Source organism: Leptonychotes weddellii, chromosome 16, assembly GCF_054177405.1.
Source record: "Leptonychotes weddellii isolate Sample4059 chromosome 16, ASM5417740v2, whole genome shotgun sequence".
NCBI classification, from domain to species: Eukaryota; Metazoa; Chordata; class Mammalia; order Carnivora; family Phocidae; genus Leptonychotes; species Leptonychotes weddellii.
This window is the reverse complement of record NC_138384.1, coordinates 48,348,589-48,363,914: the sequence shown is the minus strand read 5'-3', so window position 1 is coordinate 48,363,914 and position 15,326 is coordinate 48,348,589. Positions and strand designations below refer to the sequence as shown.

Here is a 15,326-nt window from a genome sequence, read left to right as displayed (position 1 = left end):
TGATCTACTTTCTGTCTATGAATTTGCCTATTCAAGGTACTCCATATGGGTGGAATAATACAATATTTGTCCTTCTGTGTCTGGTGTATTTCACTGAGCATAATACCCTGAGTAAGGTTCACGCATGTTGTGGCATGTGTCAGAACACCCTATGTTTGAATGGCCAAATAACATTCCATTGTCTGTGTAAACCACATTTTGATTATCCACTCCGGCCAATGGATATTTGGGCTGTTTCCGTCTTTGGCTATGGTGAATAATGCTGCCCTAAGCATTGGTGTACAGGTATCTGTGTAAGTCCCTGCTTTCAATTCCTTTGGTTATATACGTCGGAATGGAACTGCTGGATCATATGATAATTCTACGTTTAGCCTTTTGAGGAACCAAACTCCTTCCTTTTCATGTTTATTTTCTTTTTGAGGTGAAATTCACATAGCATACAATGAACCATTTTTAAAGTGTATGATTTGGTGGTATTTAATGCATTCACAATGTTGTGTAACCTTCCCCTCTTTTTTTTTTTTTTAAGATTTTATTTATTTATTTGACAGAGAGAGACACAGCGAGAGAGGGAACACAAGCAGGGGGAGTGGGAGAGGGAGAAGTAGACTCCCCGCTGAGCAGGGAGCCCGATGCGGGGCTCCATCCCAGGACCCTGGGATCATGACCTGAGGTGAAGGCAGACGCTTAATGACTGAGCCACCCAGGCGCCTCCCCCCGCTCCTTTTTTTTTTAAAGATTTTCCATCACCTCTATCTTGTTGTATTTTTATCACCCCAGAGGAGACTTTGTACACACTAAGAGGTCACTTCCCACTCTTTCTTCCCACAGCCCCTACCCTAGCAACCAAGAGTCTGCCATAAAGTCTGCGTGGTATTTTGTTGCCATGGCAATCCTCATCAACAACTCAACAATCTGCTGGTTCCTTTATCGAGATGTATCATCTATTTTAGATCTGATAGTGATGTACTCAACTGCTGCTCTGTGAGGGGAGAATGGAAGGGACTCTGCCATGCTCAGGAGGAATGCCATCAAGGAAGACCAACCTACTATCTGTGGCCATGGAAGATGTTGACCGTATTTACCAAAAATTGCAGGACTTCCTGTTATTCAGTATTATTCATTCACCAATACATCCATGCTTTTGTTCTTCCAAAGTATATGAGAGATGCCTCCATTAATGCAGACACAGTGTTCATTTAATATCATGACCTAAAGTAGTGGTTCTCAACAGGGGGCAATTTTGCCTCCCAGGGGACAATTTGTCAATGCCTGGGGACAGTTTTTGTTGGGACGGGAGGCACTGTTGGCATCTACTGGGTAAAGGCCAGGGATCTTACAATGCACAGGACTTCCCTCCCAACAAAGGATTATCTGCTCCCAAATGTCGATAGGTCCAAGGTTGAGAAACCCTGACCTACACAACCTGGGTAAGACCTTTAAGGGAATGATGATGTGGGAAATGTCAGATACTAATTTTTAAAAATACACAAGTATATAATCGCAGTTCATGACACATGGTCTGCAGTATAGAGATGTAGATCTTGGAGGTCTGATAATAGATGTAAGGGTTCAGCTGACACATGAGGATGAGTAGCAATTGCCTAGGCAGTGTGGACTGGCAGGTTGGGAGCATTGTGGATAGAAGGGATGATGGGAGAAGGGTTAATGAAGTACAAAGAAGTGAGGGACAAACTAAAGTAAGTTCAGCATGGGTGAAGAGCAGAGGTTCAGTGGGAGAGTGGAAGATGGGTTGGGGGAGCAGATGCAACCTGGGCAGGCAGTGCTTGGGAGAACCGGTTACATCAGTATGTTTATCTGAAGTTTGACCCCTGAGGGGTTCGAGGGAGATAAAGATACCTGTGTTTTAAACACACAAGTAATCCAGGCTACAGTCTTTAGAAGGAGCTGGAGGAGAGAAGACACGGACAAGGCAGGAGTGGAGGTGACAATATACACTCATACTTGAGAGCTACTTGGTGTCCATTACAGAGACTGCTTGAGAGGGTGGGGCTAAGGCAACATCCCATTAGATGTAGCAAAGTGGATAGAGTGGAGAGAATTAGGTTGTGAAAACAAGTAGGTCTGACATAGGGACAGATATTGGGTAATCACCAATGGCTCCCAACTTCCTCAGCCCTGCAGTTGTGAACATTCAGTAAAATATGTGTCTTTGATATCAGGGCAGACAGCCTAATGGAAGAAAACACTAAATCCAGGTCTGAGTACAATGTGTTTGAGGGTTTTGGAGAGAAGAACACAGCAGAGATGGCTGGAATGGGGAATAAAATTGGAATTTGCTTGGGCTTTTGACTGTTCTTCCAACCCTTCTGTACCAAGGTATAAGGTGGCTGGGAGAGAGTTAGCGGAACACTTACCTTCCTGTGCCTGAATCTTCTGGCTCAGACAGAACACTGGAAGAGAGATTCATGAGAGATGAGTCTTCCAGTTTCCAGTGTTTGTTTCAAGTCACCCTGCCTAATGACATGAAGGGTGTCCTTTTTTCTTCCACAGCAAGCATAGCTTTGAGGCTCATCTTTTAGTTTTATCTTCTAGATTTCAGGCCCTAAGGCTCTCATCTATAGGAACTCTGGACCCATCATGGATCTCTACACAGCATGACATGGGTTGAACATGTCCCACAGACTACTTGGATTTGGGAAGACACAGTTATAGATATCTGGGCAAAGGCCAACTCTCCAATATGGAGGTCAGAATCTCCTGATTCCTCATAGTAAGAGGGACACCGACTGTTTTGGGGCTCCGCCACCTTCCCCCCCTTACCCACTTGCATTTAAGAACTCACCGAGACAGAGAAGGATGGTGTCTCTGGGGTCCATGATTCTTATATGGCCTCAGCCCAGTTAGTCTCTTGTTGGTGCACATTTGCAGAATGACAGATCCTCGTAAGACAGTTAGATCAGCAGGAAGTATGAGGTCAGAGTCTCTAGTCAGAGAATTTCTCCATCTATTGCCCCACAGGTAATGGTTCCTTCCCAAGAACTTAGTTCTGCATAGCTTTTGGGTTGGGCCTGAGAGGAGACCAATCTTCCTGCTTATGTTTCCTATGAGAAGTGAGTGTTTTCCTCAACCGATGTCTAATGGGGCTCAAATCCTTCTTTAAACCAGAACCCACATCCAAGTGGAAGGGCCTGGGACAGACTATAAGAGGGTGCCATACAGGCAGAGATTTGTCTTCATTGGACCGTTTAGTCAAAAGCCATGTGTCCTTGCTTGTTATGGACCCATGTATCCTCTCTGGAATTCAGGGACTAAGTATATCCACTTGGTCTTGATCAGGAAGACCACATACTCTTACACTGGGGATTTTCTTTATGCCAGCATGCCAAGGAATTTTCCCAGGAGCTGCTCATCATCTGTAGGGAAAGAAAGTCCTATACCTATACCTCTACCTATCTATATATCTAGATACAGATACTGGATAGATGATAGATATTTAGCTGTAGGATGGGATGGGAAGTCAAATATTCCAAATCAAATTCTCTAATACTTACCACATTTTCATTATAATACATATACTCTTGCCTTCCAGTACACCAAATGCCTAAAGTCCTGAGCTTCTCCCATCTTTTGGAAGGCACCACCAACAGCCAGATTTTAAAAATAGTGAAAAGGAGTCTTTAAGAGAAGTGACTTTGCCAACGATCCTGCAGCTAAGAAGGAGCAAAACAAAATCTAATTGTTAAACATCCAAAAAATATCCACCTCTGAAGCATGACTTGGACTCTCCAGGGGAGATGCTATGGTTACTTGATCACTTCACCCTGGGACAAGATGATCATGACAAATATGTTACATTCCAATGATAGATAGATGGTGGATTGTCTATTTGCTTGTAGTAACATAGTGACTTACCCTTGAGGGAAGGGTTGACTTGAAAAGACCTGAGGGATCTATTTTGAGAAATGGTGAAAGTTGCTTTTCTTAGTATATTCTGATATGTGAATATTTTATATTGTATGGCAGAGAATAAATGGAAATGTCACTATATATATATATACATGTATATATACATATATATATACATATATGTAGTGTTAATATAGCTATAATATATATCTATCACTAATAAAATATGCCTTTGTTATTGTAAAAAATGAGCTTACCTTAGGATACGTCATATTTTCCAGCTGCTAGTGTTTTGAAATGGTGACCAGCATTGTATCCTAGACAAGGGTTTTTTCAACTTTAGCACTATTGACATTTAGGGCTGGATAACGATTCTCTGCTGCCTGTGTGTGTGGAGGAGTCCATCCTGGACACTGAAGGATGTTGAGCAACATTCCTGGCCTCTGCGTAGTAGATGCCAGTAGCAGCCCCCTCCACAGTCATGACAACTGAAAATGTCTCCAGACGTTGCCATAATGACTCCTGGTGGGCAACGTTGCCCCAGCTGGGAACCAGCGTCCTGTGCTGTCTGCTGGCACATACAGGCTGAGGAACTAGACCTTGTTCTGAGACATGACTGAGCTTCATGCATGCCACAGCATCTCATGTCCCTTCCTTGAGGCATTTAGGTTCTACAGGATGTAGGCCCCACTTAGGGTCACAGGACATAGATCAGTCCAGTGGGAAGGTCTCTAGAGCACATTTCCAGGCACAGATCCTCAAAGTGTTCTTTTAATCTGCTGTTCCCTGAAGTCTCAACAAATTCCTCCCAGAATCAACCCTATCCTAAACACCCTATTTTTTCCTCCCAGCTACTTTGGAGGAACCTCTTGCTTGTCTACCAAGAAGGAAGATATTGTAGTCTGGGGGAACAACTCACCTTCTCATATTCATTCATAACACTCTAAGAGAAGCCACATGGAAACTTAACCTCTCTTCCAAACTGTTGCCTTAACCCTAGCATCCATGCTGAAATCCTGTGTTCAAAAAGCCACATCTAGGCTGGGGTTGCAGAAAACCTCATTTGTCCATGTGATAGTTATGGGTCCATGCCCTGATGTCTGGGGAATTCCAGGTAACTCCACCATGCTTCCTTTTGCAGATCTCAGTAAGATCTAATATGCTTGTTTACCTTCCCTGGTTATTGTATACCTCTGTTGTGCAGAAACCGGGAGCCCCACAGAACTGATCCATGCACTGGGTGCAGTCTGTCAGTCCCTGTCATCACTGTTCAGGTCTCTCTACAAACTGATGACAAGAGAAGAAACTGAAAACTTCCTTTCTTAATCATAGCTCTGGTTTTCCCACAATGTGTGCTGAACAAAAATATCTGACTTCTTGGAAATTTTTTGAGCCAAGCCCAAGGCCTCACCTGGTTCCAAAACCCAAGTGTGTCTTAAAGTCCAAATCTGGAACAATCCCCTAAGCCCAAGGTGTGACATTTGTTTACAGGGGGTGATTCAACAGATAGTGGATGGGCTCAAGGGTCTTCTCTTTGGGACCCCATGATGGTCAATAACCATGCCATGTTGTGTGGCCTTTGACAAGACAATCTCTTTGAATTTCCCTACTTTGCAAAGTGGAGATAACGATGAGCTCTGATAAATTTTACATAAGGACTCATCAAGGAAACATTTGTAAAACACATTTTGTTAAACAGATGGTCAAAGGTGTGAATTCCTGTCATTGCCACACAGACACCTATCATTTTCACTGTTGTTCACTAACAATGATGTTCACTAACTTTGATGCTAATTTTGCATCCAAAAGATTGCTAGACCTATAGTTCTGATGAGTCTCCCAAACTCAGATGTCTTAATTTCTTATACTGTTTTGTTTTTCCAGAATCATTCAGATAGATCCACCTGCTCCTATGGGATCTCCTTGATGGAGCCTTGAGGGCAATCATCTGTACTGAGCTGAGACATGGTGTGCCTGGGGCCCCCTAATGTGCCCTGAAGTGGTAGCTGCAAAGGTGGTGGGAGAGAGTCAGTCCCATGCTGGGGACACCAGCCAGGTGCTCTCTGGCAACCAACCAGAACTTCCAGGTGTCTCTCACTTGAGGATGTCTGGACCTGCCAGGCTTCCCAGATTCCAGTAGGAATGGGTAGATCTATCTGGATGATTCTAGAAGGATGAAAGAATGCAAGAAATTAAGACATCAGAATTTGGGAGACTCAACACAACTAGATACGTAATTGTGACATAGTCACACAGTGGATTCCTACACAGGAGGGAAAACACTTCTCTTACATGGAAAGATAGGATTTCAAACATACAATGTTGAATGAAAGGAGTCAGTCACAAAAATACATACTATATGATTCCATGTAGATGAAATTCAACAATAGCTGGGAAGAAAGATGATTGATGATAGATGATAGATTTATTTATTTGTTTATAGTAACATAGCAACACAAGTCAGAACTTACCCTTGAAAAGAAGAGGTGATTTTGTGGACAATATTGGAAATGTCTGTATCATCATAATAGCATCCTAGAATGGATGGGGGGCTTTCTAGGGGGTCCTGAGATATTTATCTCATCTTAGGGTGAGAGGAAGATGAAGACTTCTGTCTTCAGATTCCAGCTGTTGTTAGGAGGGGTTTCAGAAAGAGCTATGGCATCCGTGGAGAGCCTCCTCAGGGTCTTCCTGTGTGTGCTCGGGGCATAGAATTCATGCCTTGATTGGTCTCAGCATGTTGCGAATTCCATGTACACACCGTCATCATGCAAAGGTTCCTCGGGCCTCCGGGAAGTGGGAGTGTTTTTTTTCTGCATAAAAATGCAATGATCCAACTGTGTGTATATCACCTCCTGTGGGTCTTCTGCTTGAGGGTCCTGCATGATGGGAAATGGTGAGGAGGGTGTGCACACACTTGTGGGGACTAGGAGGAGATGAGATGGCACTGAAGAGAGTGAGCTGAGGACAACCTACCTCCCTGCTCACCATTCTGTCCACCTCAGGCTCTCTGTTCATTATAGCAGCATCTGTAGGGAATAGAAGTCATCAAAAACACTTCAAAGGTTCTCATTTTATAGATACAAATACCAGAGCACAGAGAGATGCAGCCAATGCCTGGAATTACTGCCAAAAAGTAGAGTCAGAAATTCTACCTCTCTGAAGTTCAGAGACACATCCCATTAATGTCTCCCTTTTCCATTCCATTGATGAGGATGGGGGCACGGGGGTTCTCTCTAGAAAGCCCTACCTCTGTGGCTCCTGCTTTGAACCAGGAGTCAGCCTGCAAACGGAGGCTCCCCGGCTCCCCCACTCCTCCCAGACAGGCACTGGCCTCTTCTTCCCGAGACTCACTCTCTTTGGCACGGCACCACTGACGAGTGAGGAAGAAAAGAAGAACAGCGAGGAAGATGATGGCCACTAAGGGCCCAGCCAGAACATGCAGGTGTCTGGGGTTACCTGTAGGAAGATGTGAATCCAATAGAAGCAAATCACGGCAGGCACCCAGCCTGCTGCCATCTTGGTTCCAGCCCCACGAGACCCATTTCAGATCTATGACCTACAGAACTGTAAGATCATTTAAAAAACTGTGTTTTAATGCACTGAGCTTGTGGAAATTTGTTATAGCAGCAGTAAGAAACGAATACATATGGCATATCCAGCACATGGATGTATATATGCACTGGATCAGTGCTTGAATGAATAAATGAAGGAATCATGTATATGGGGGACAGACTGCGTTCTGAGTTCTCTCCCACTCTACTGAGCACATCAGGGTTGCATCCTGACAGACAAGAGCCCATTTATTGGTAAATGGAACTTCTCTAAGCACTGCCTGTCCCTCATCAGCTTCTCCCTTCCTCCCCCCACCCCACCCCCGCCCCCAAGTCCCCACGAATCTTATCTCCACTTAGGAATGGGGACAGAGTAAGCACAGCATTATTCCTGGCCAGGAGATCAGGTTTATTCTCACCCTCCTCTCTTGGAGGAGGTCTCTGCTGCAGAAAATTAGAAGTTAAGAGTCTTCACCGGCCCCATGCTGACCCAAACCCTTCTGCTGTTGTAGAGTCTGGGGATCAGAGAGGGAAGGTTACAAGCCCAAGATCACAGAGCTGGAAGGTGGCTGAGCCAACCCTCAAACCCAAGGCTTCTCTCTGTCAGGTTTCCACAAACAGGGGTAAAAGGGATCCTTTACTCACCAGTTTTGGGGGTTGGTTTTGTGGATAGGAGGCAACTATTTGAAGAGTTTCCTAAAAAACAAGCCAGGAGAAGGGGAGGAAGTGGAACTGACTGTCTTCTACCCACTGAAGCTCCTTGTCATCTAACACTGAGCTCCTGGGACCTCTCTGAATCTCTGGGGCCTTGACTCCCTGAGACTTCAAGCTGCAGAGAGGAGATGGGAGAGGTTGATGATGAAAGGGGCCTCTACTTAAGAGGAGGCTTCTCAATCCTGCCGTAAAGACACCTGTACCACCTGGGAGACCACTCTGTAGGCGTGAGGTGAGGAGGGGCTGCTAGGAAGCGGGTAATGGTGACGGGCCAATGCAACCTCTGATCTCCCCAAACTGAGCCCCTTCTCTCCTGCTCCTGGGTCTGCCCTGACCCCTTTCCATCTGCCTGGGGACACAGATGCCCAGTTTGGGTTTCCACACAATCCATGCAGGAGGATGCTGGAAGTGAGTCCTCAGTCTCTCCCTCCCTGTTTTCTTTATCTATGTTTCTGTCTCCCCAGAACTCCTAAGCATCCCCCCAGTACCAGCAGGATGCCCCTCACATATGGCCTCCAAATCTATCCTGAATCACTGGACGCAGAGCACGTTCTGGGCTTCCTTACCTGTGACAGAAAGGTACAGTGGGTCACTCGGGCCTGACCACTCACAGAGAGAGGGGTTGAGAGAGCCATAGCATCTGTAGGTCCCACCCAGGGCTGGGTGTGCAGGGCCCAGAGTGAAGTGCACCGCCATGCCTCTGCCCCTTAGCGAGCCAGAGCTCATGGGGCTGCCCATCCCTGGATAGATGGTACACATCAAAGGAAATCTCCGAGCAGCAGGACAAGGTCACGTTCTCTCCTGACCTCACCACGGTGCCTGGCTGGGCCCAGAGAGAAGGTTTCTGGTGTAGACCTGGAGGAAGTGGAGGCAGTTCAGTCAGAGAGGCTCTTCCTTGCTCACTGTGTCCTTCACACCTGGACTAAGAATTCTCTCTCCCTGTTCCCAGAGCCCAAGGCCCACTGTGTCCCCTCCTGTCCACCTCTCCTATTGCTTCCTGTCCTTGCCTCCCTCCTGTTCTTTTTTACTTTTGCACTGCCTTACTCTCTCTGCCTCTCCTGGGATCTGTTGGTTTGATCTGCCTTTTCTTTCATTCTGAGTCTCTCATTCTGCCTTGTCACTATCGTTCTGCATTATCTATCTATCATCTATCTATCTATCTATCATCATCTATCTATCATCTATTATCTATCTATCATCTATTATCTATCATCTATCTATCTATCATCTATCATCTATCTATCATCTATCTCTCTCTATCTCCCTATCTAGCATCTAGCTCCATCACCTTGGTTTCTGTGACTTGCTCTGCTTCTCTGTCCCCAGACCTCTTTTGGGATCTCTGTCACCCACCCCCACATCATCATCTTTCTCTTTGTGCCCCACACTCATATCTCAGTCTTTTAAGGCTTTTATTTGCCCTCTCCGTCTTTCTCTCTATTTCTCTATCCTTTTTTCTTTCTTTCGTGTTTGTGTCTCTGAGCCAGTGTCTGTCTGTCTATCCATCTGTCTTTGTCATCCCTCCATTCTGTGTGTGTGTGTTCATGTGCACACATGCATTTCTGTGCCTATTCACATAGAAACTTTCTATGTACATTGAATACATCAACTCTGCTTTCTCTCTGATTGCATCTCTCTGTAGGCTTTGACCTCAGTAATCCTGTAAGATCTGGGGTGACCTTCAACATGGGCCTGAGAAACAGCTTTGGGAACCCATGAAACACGCCACATATAGGAGCTGGTATCTGGCTCCTCCACCTGGGACCATGGTTTCCTGGGGCATATTGTGGCTCAGCTATATGGGATGAAGTCATGTCAGAGTGAACGCAGCATCTGTGGGTGCCACATGGAGTGAGGACCAGGGCCCATGGGCCATCAGTCTGAGACAGGCCAGCCTGGCCCTGAAACCTGGTCACATATGTGGTGTGTCTTTGGATTCTCCTGGTAGAGAAGAGGGTGTGGAGATTTATTGGAAACCATGTTCGAAACTGTCCCAGGTCTCTGAACAAACTCAGGGTAGAAGAGCACCCTGTCTCTGATGTGGGTGTACCCGTCTCTATCTGTCCCTTTGCTCTTTATCTCCATTACTGACTCCCTGTTTCTGCCCCCATCTGTCCTTTATAACAAATGGTTTCTACTGTTGCTCTTCTGTCATTGTCTCTCTTGGTGTAGCTCTCACCAAGGCTGTCTCTCTTCATAAAAACCCACATTCGTCTCCTTCTTCACCACCTGGGGCTTCCAGGTCTTAGAACATCCTGTCTGCATCCCAAAGAGGATGGGGGCATGTCTGGACAGTCTCACCTGTGATCATGATGTCCAGGGGCCCACTGGGGGCAGACCACTCATGGGAGGAGCGATTGAGAGAGCCGAAGCACCTGTAGGTCCCCGCATGGGCAGCTGTCACAGGACCCATGGAGAAGTTAGCATGGGAGCCCCCATGATGGCGCTGACCAGCAAGGTACAAGGTGTCCTTGGATACCCCCTCTCTGTGAAGAATGAAGCTTTCAAACACGATCTCAGAGCAACAATGCAAGGTCACGTTCCTTCCTGATTTCACCAGGGGACCCGGCTGGGCTAACAGAGAAGGTTTTCTGTAGATTCCTAAGAACATGGATGTTGTAAATTTAGAAGGAGCCACCCTGTCTCGCCCGATTCCCTGTCATCTGAAATGAGTGAGGGTGCCCCTGTGTCTGTCTGTCTCCTTCTTCTGTGTCCTTTTCTGTCTGAATGTCCCCATCTGTCTCTGCCCCTCCTTTGCTGTGTGTCTCTGTGTCTAGCATCAGCGCCAGACTCCATTCCCACTGCACTCATCCTTGGCACCGTCAGTGCTTCAACTGTCTCCCACAGAGTCCTTTTCTGCTTTCTCTGGTGGGGGTGGGAGAGTTGGCACTGCGGGCTGTGTTTCCAGGTTCTCTTATTGACCAATTCCTGCCCTGTGTGACGAATTGGAATCCCTGGTAGGAGGTAGGAATTAAGCAGTAAGGCAGGTACCACAGTAACTTCCAGTGTCCACCCAGCCTGTGACTTGTGGGGAGGGGCACATCTGCTGTGTCTGTGCCTTCTCCATGGTCCCAGCTTCCACAGGACACCGCTGAGGTGGCTCCAGGAACACCACCCCCTCCCTGTCACTGCAGTCTAGTGGTGGCGTCAACATCCCGCTCTTACCTATTGCTGGGTACAGTCTCGCTTCCTCTGTTTCACTTCCTAACTTGTTCTTCACCTGGGTGTCTGTATTGATTACCTAGCTGTTGTGATAAATTGTTCCTAACATGACGGCTGAAAGAACACAAATTTGTCACTTTACAGTTCTGGATGTCAGAAGTCCAACGTGGGTCTTACGGGCCAGGGCCAAGGAAGGGGTTGACAGGACTGCATTCCTTCCGGAGCCTCAAGGGGAGAATTCATGCCTGTGCCTTTTCCCACTCCTGGGGGCCGCCTGTATTGTTTGTCTTGTGCCTCCTTCCTCCATCATCAGAACTAGCCGTGGCTGGTGGAGTCTTTCTCATGCTGCATGACTCTGAAGCTCATTCTCCTGCTTCCTTCTACCCTTGTAATTACAGTAAACCCACCTGGATAATCCAGGATAATCTCCCCATGTCAGGGTCACCTGCTTAATAACCTTAATTCCACATTCAACCTTAATTGTCCTGGGACTATTCATAGACTTGGAGTATTATGATATAGACATCATTGGGGGTCGTTATTCTGCCCACCTGCATGAAATGCCCTTTTATGTAAAATACTTGGAGCAGCTCCTATTGTTCTAATTGGACCGGACTGACACTCCCACCAGGAAACTCTGACTTTAAGAAGATTGGGACAGTGAATAGCCCCTCTAGACAAGTGTTCTCTGACCTGTGACCACAATCACCAGGGGGTCACTGGGTGCTGACCACACAGAGGAGGAGCCAAGATAGGATCCACAACATCTGTAAGTCCCCGCATGTGCTGGGGTTACAGGGCCAATGAGGAAGCTGTTCTGCAATACTGTGCTGCGGAGCTTGGAGACGAAGATGCCATTGTTCTTGTACAGTCTGAATGTGTCAAACTTGTGATGGGAGTGACACCGAAGAGTCACATGCTGTCCTTGAGGAACCATGGGGCTTGGCCAGGCAGATAGGGAGGGCTTGTCCTGACCACCTGGGAGAGGAGGAGGCACAGCATTGGTCTCCCCTCCCCTGGCTCAGAGCCTCCCCTTCTTTCCAGGTCTCTAAGCCTCCTTTCCAAACCCGGGGTGCCCACACCACACAGACATGGCATCTCCTACAACAAACATGTCGGCTGAGAGCTCTGAGTGAGTACTGAACAGTGGGCTCTTACTAGGTGTTGATAATGTAAGTTGTTATGTAAAAGAAGACAAAGTAGACACTGAACAGGAGAGTAATGACTTATGTGTATGCCATAACATCAGCAAACACATGAAGCACGTTACATGACAGAGCTGCGTCAGAATGTGCTGGAATTCCAGGGGTCCTGGCATGAGGATCGCCCACCTCTGCTGTAGAACATCAGTGGCAGCATCCTGGGGCTCCTACCCTCATGGGTGTGCTGGGGAACTTGAGTGGTTGTCCCGACCTCAGACAGTCTGTTGTTCCTGACACTGCTTGCATCCCCTGATCTACAGACAGCACCAGTTCCTCCCAGACACCTAGCTCTGAGCAGCAGTGTCCTCCAGATGGCTTTAGAGCCTGTCTCAGCCAAGGGGAAGGAGGTCTAAGGAGGGTCTCTGGACCAGAATTGGGGCTAGGGTTTCCCTGGGCCCCCACTTTCTAGTTCACAAGAGACTCACCCACAAGGCCTCCCACAGTCAACCCATCACCCAACCTCCTGTGCCATCTGCCTTCTCGTTATAGGAATTCTCTTATTCTGAGTAGATGCAGCCCAGGGTTTGGGGAAAGGACTCACCCACTTGTGCCCAGATCCTCTGGATGAAGAAGAACACTGGAAAGAAAGACTCATGATGGATGGTCCATCTTTATAGAAGACTTGCCTCCCCCACTCCTTCCCGCATCTGGCCTGAGCTTCACCATCAAGGTCTGCTTTACCCCCATGGGAATGTTCTGCTGTGGGGAGACCCAACCTTCCAGGCCAATATTTCCACCATGTATCCCCTCCCTTCATCCCCTTCTGGGACTCACCCAGACTTGTGAGGCTGATGACCATAGGTGACATGGCGCTGCTTCTGCTGAACAGAGTTGACAAGTACACAGGATGTCGTGAAATGGAGCCCAGCTCACATTCATAAGATGACCACAGTAAGGGAAGGTGATGCATAGAGGCTCTTTTTACTCTGCATATAGGTGGGTGTGGGGGCTCAGCTGAGGGTAAAATCAAGCTTCCTGGAAATTGTTTAGACTGTAACTGTTGTGTTGCATCATTTACTGTGGTCAGACTTGAAACACATCTCAGACACAATCCCTCATACTCAGAAAGATGAAATGATAGGTTTTTCTTTTAATCTAAGCCTCAAAATCTTCATATGTAATATGCAACATATCTAGTAGATACTATTATAAAAATAATTAGAATGTATAAATCAAAATTATTTTCTAAGCTGATATTTCTAGTATTGAGTAAATACTTGTTAAAAATTATTTAATTTCCCTGTGGAAGGATTATGCAGTTATTTAGAATCATGGAATTTCACTTTATTAGCAAAGAACAATGCATGTAAATTCTGAATCTTATGGTTTTACCTGAAATTCATCTTACGACCCAGGAATTCAAACTCAAAATTCATCTGTCTGTGTCTATCTGTATATATCTATATATCTCAATTTTATATAAATATAAATATCCATTAATATAATGCTATAGGAAATTCACTTTCTAACAGCCAATTAAGAATATCAAAAAACTCACCCCAAAACATTTTATGAAGAAAAACCCAAAATAGTAACACCTTCCAACTTAAAACAAGAAGATGGCAATGACCACGTAACATAATCTACCTACATATTTTGCCCTTAGCCCATCTCCTTCTTTAACCCCACGTCTTGAAATTTGTAGGAAATTTTCCACTATGCATTATAAATACAGTTTTAAAGTGCTTATCTCTCCTTGTAAAATATGTAATTGTAATAAATATAAAATATATGTTTGTACACACATACATACATGTATGCATCCACATATACAGTTGTTTCAGATTTTTAAAATTATCAGCTTTTGCATCTTTTTTTATTATGTTCAGTTAGCCAACATATAGTACATCATTAGTTTTTTTTTTTTGAATGAGTAAAGAAATGGACAACTTTACCTATCAAATTAATAAACATGAAAGAAAACATAAACCAAAAAAAAAAAAATCCACCCCACACAACACCACACTTAATTCATAAATGGAGATGGCTGGGCTCTTGCAGGAGCTCAATGAAGCATCTTCTCCAAGAAGAGAACAAAGAAGACAGGAGTGGGGGGTCTGACTCTGGCCCCATTTCTGATGGCTGCTCTGCAATTTTTACTCTGGTTAGCAATTGGAAAACCCATATAAGTTATCATCTCTTCGCATAGGTCTGCTTGTATGCATTTCTTCATTTCAACAGCAATGTCTTTAATACCTGTGTTTATGATGCCAGAAAATTCAACACATTTGATTTTATCAGCTGTGCACCACTTGAGCTCATTGTCACACTTTCTTCCCATCACTGCAAAGCACGTTGGGCACTTAAAGCCATTAGAGTTGAATTCATCAACATCCTTCTCCTCGAGGTCATTCATCTTAATCTCCCAGGAAGCTCTCTGAGCTCTGCTTTCTTTGCACCAGGCTAGTAATCTTATTGGTTTTCCAGTCCAGGGTTAATGGGTCAGTCTAGATTGAGAAGAGGCACCAACGAAGAGTCAGTCTTTATAAAGCCCTTAGTTCAGTCATTTACTGATGTTTGCAGGTTTAATTCCTTCCCCAGTTCCAGTTTGTAGTCCCCATCTGCTAGGGTCCGCAGCTTCAGTCCACACAGAATTGCTGGTGGTGCACACAGGATCCTGTTGGCCAATTTGCTATAACTTCTCAAGCTCAGCCTTTGGTTCTGTTCTCAGAGTCCACGATGGGAACAGCGGTGGCAGTCGCAGTTTGTCATTTGTTTGCAATCTGTCCACACTCCCTATTCTTGGAGGTGTGCTGGTTCAGTCTGTGCCCCAGCCCCTAGTTCTTTAGCTACTGTTGGTGCCCATACTGCTGTTTCCTCAGAA

General features: G+C 45.7%; 1 protein-coding gene across 1 annotated transcript; it reads right to left on the bottom strand.

Annotated features, from left to right (window-relative positions):
* Positions 1-6,602: 6,602 nt before the first annotated feature.
* KIR3DL3 (killer cell immunoglobulin like receptor, three Ig domains and long cytoplasmic tail 3) lies at positions 6,603-13,310 on the bottom strand. Its single transcript, NM_001290068.1, is given in 10 exon segments — positions 6,603-6,749; positions 6,847-6,899; positions 7,225-7,329; positions 8,070-8,120; positions 8,705-8,823; positions 8,825-8,993; positions 10,440-10,739; positions 11,994-12,278; positions 13,044-13,079; positions 13,277-13,310. Coding segments are annotated over 10 exon segments (1,299 nt in total).
* Positions 13,311-15,326: the final 2,016 nt, after the last annotated feature.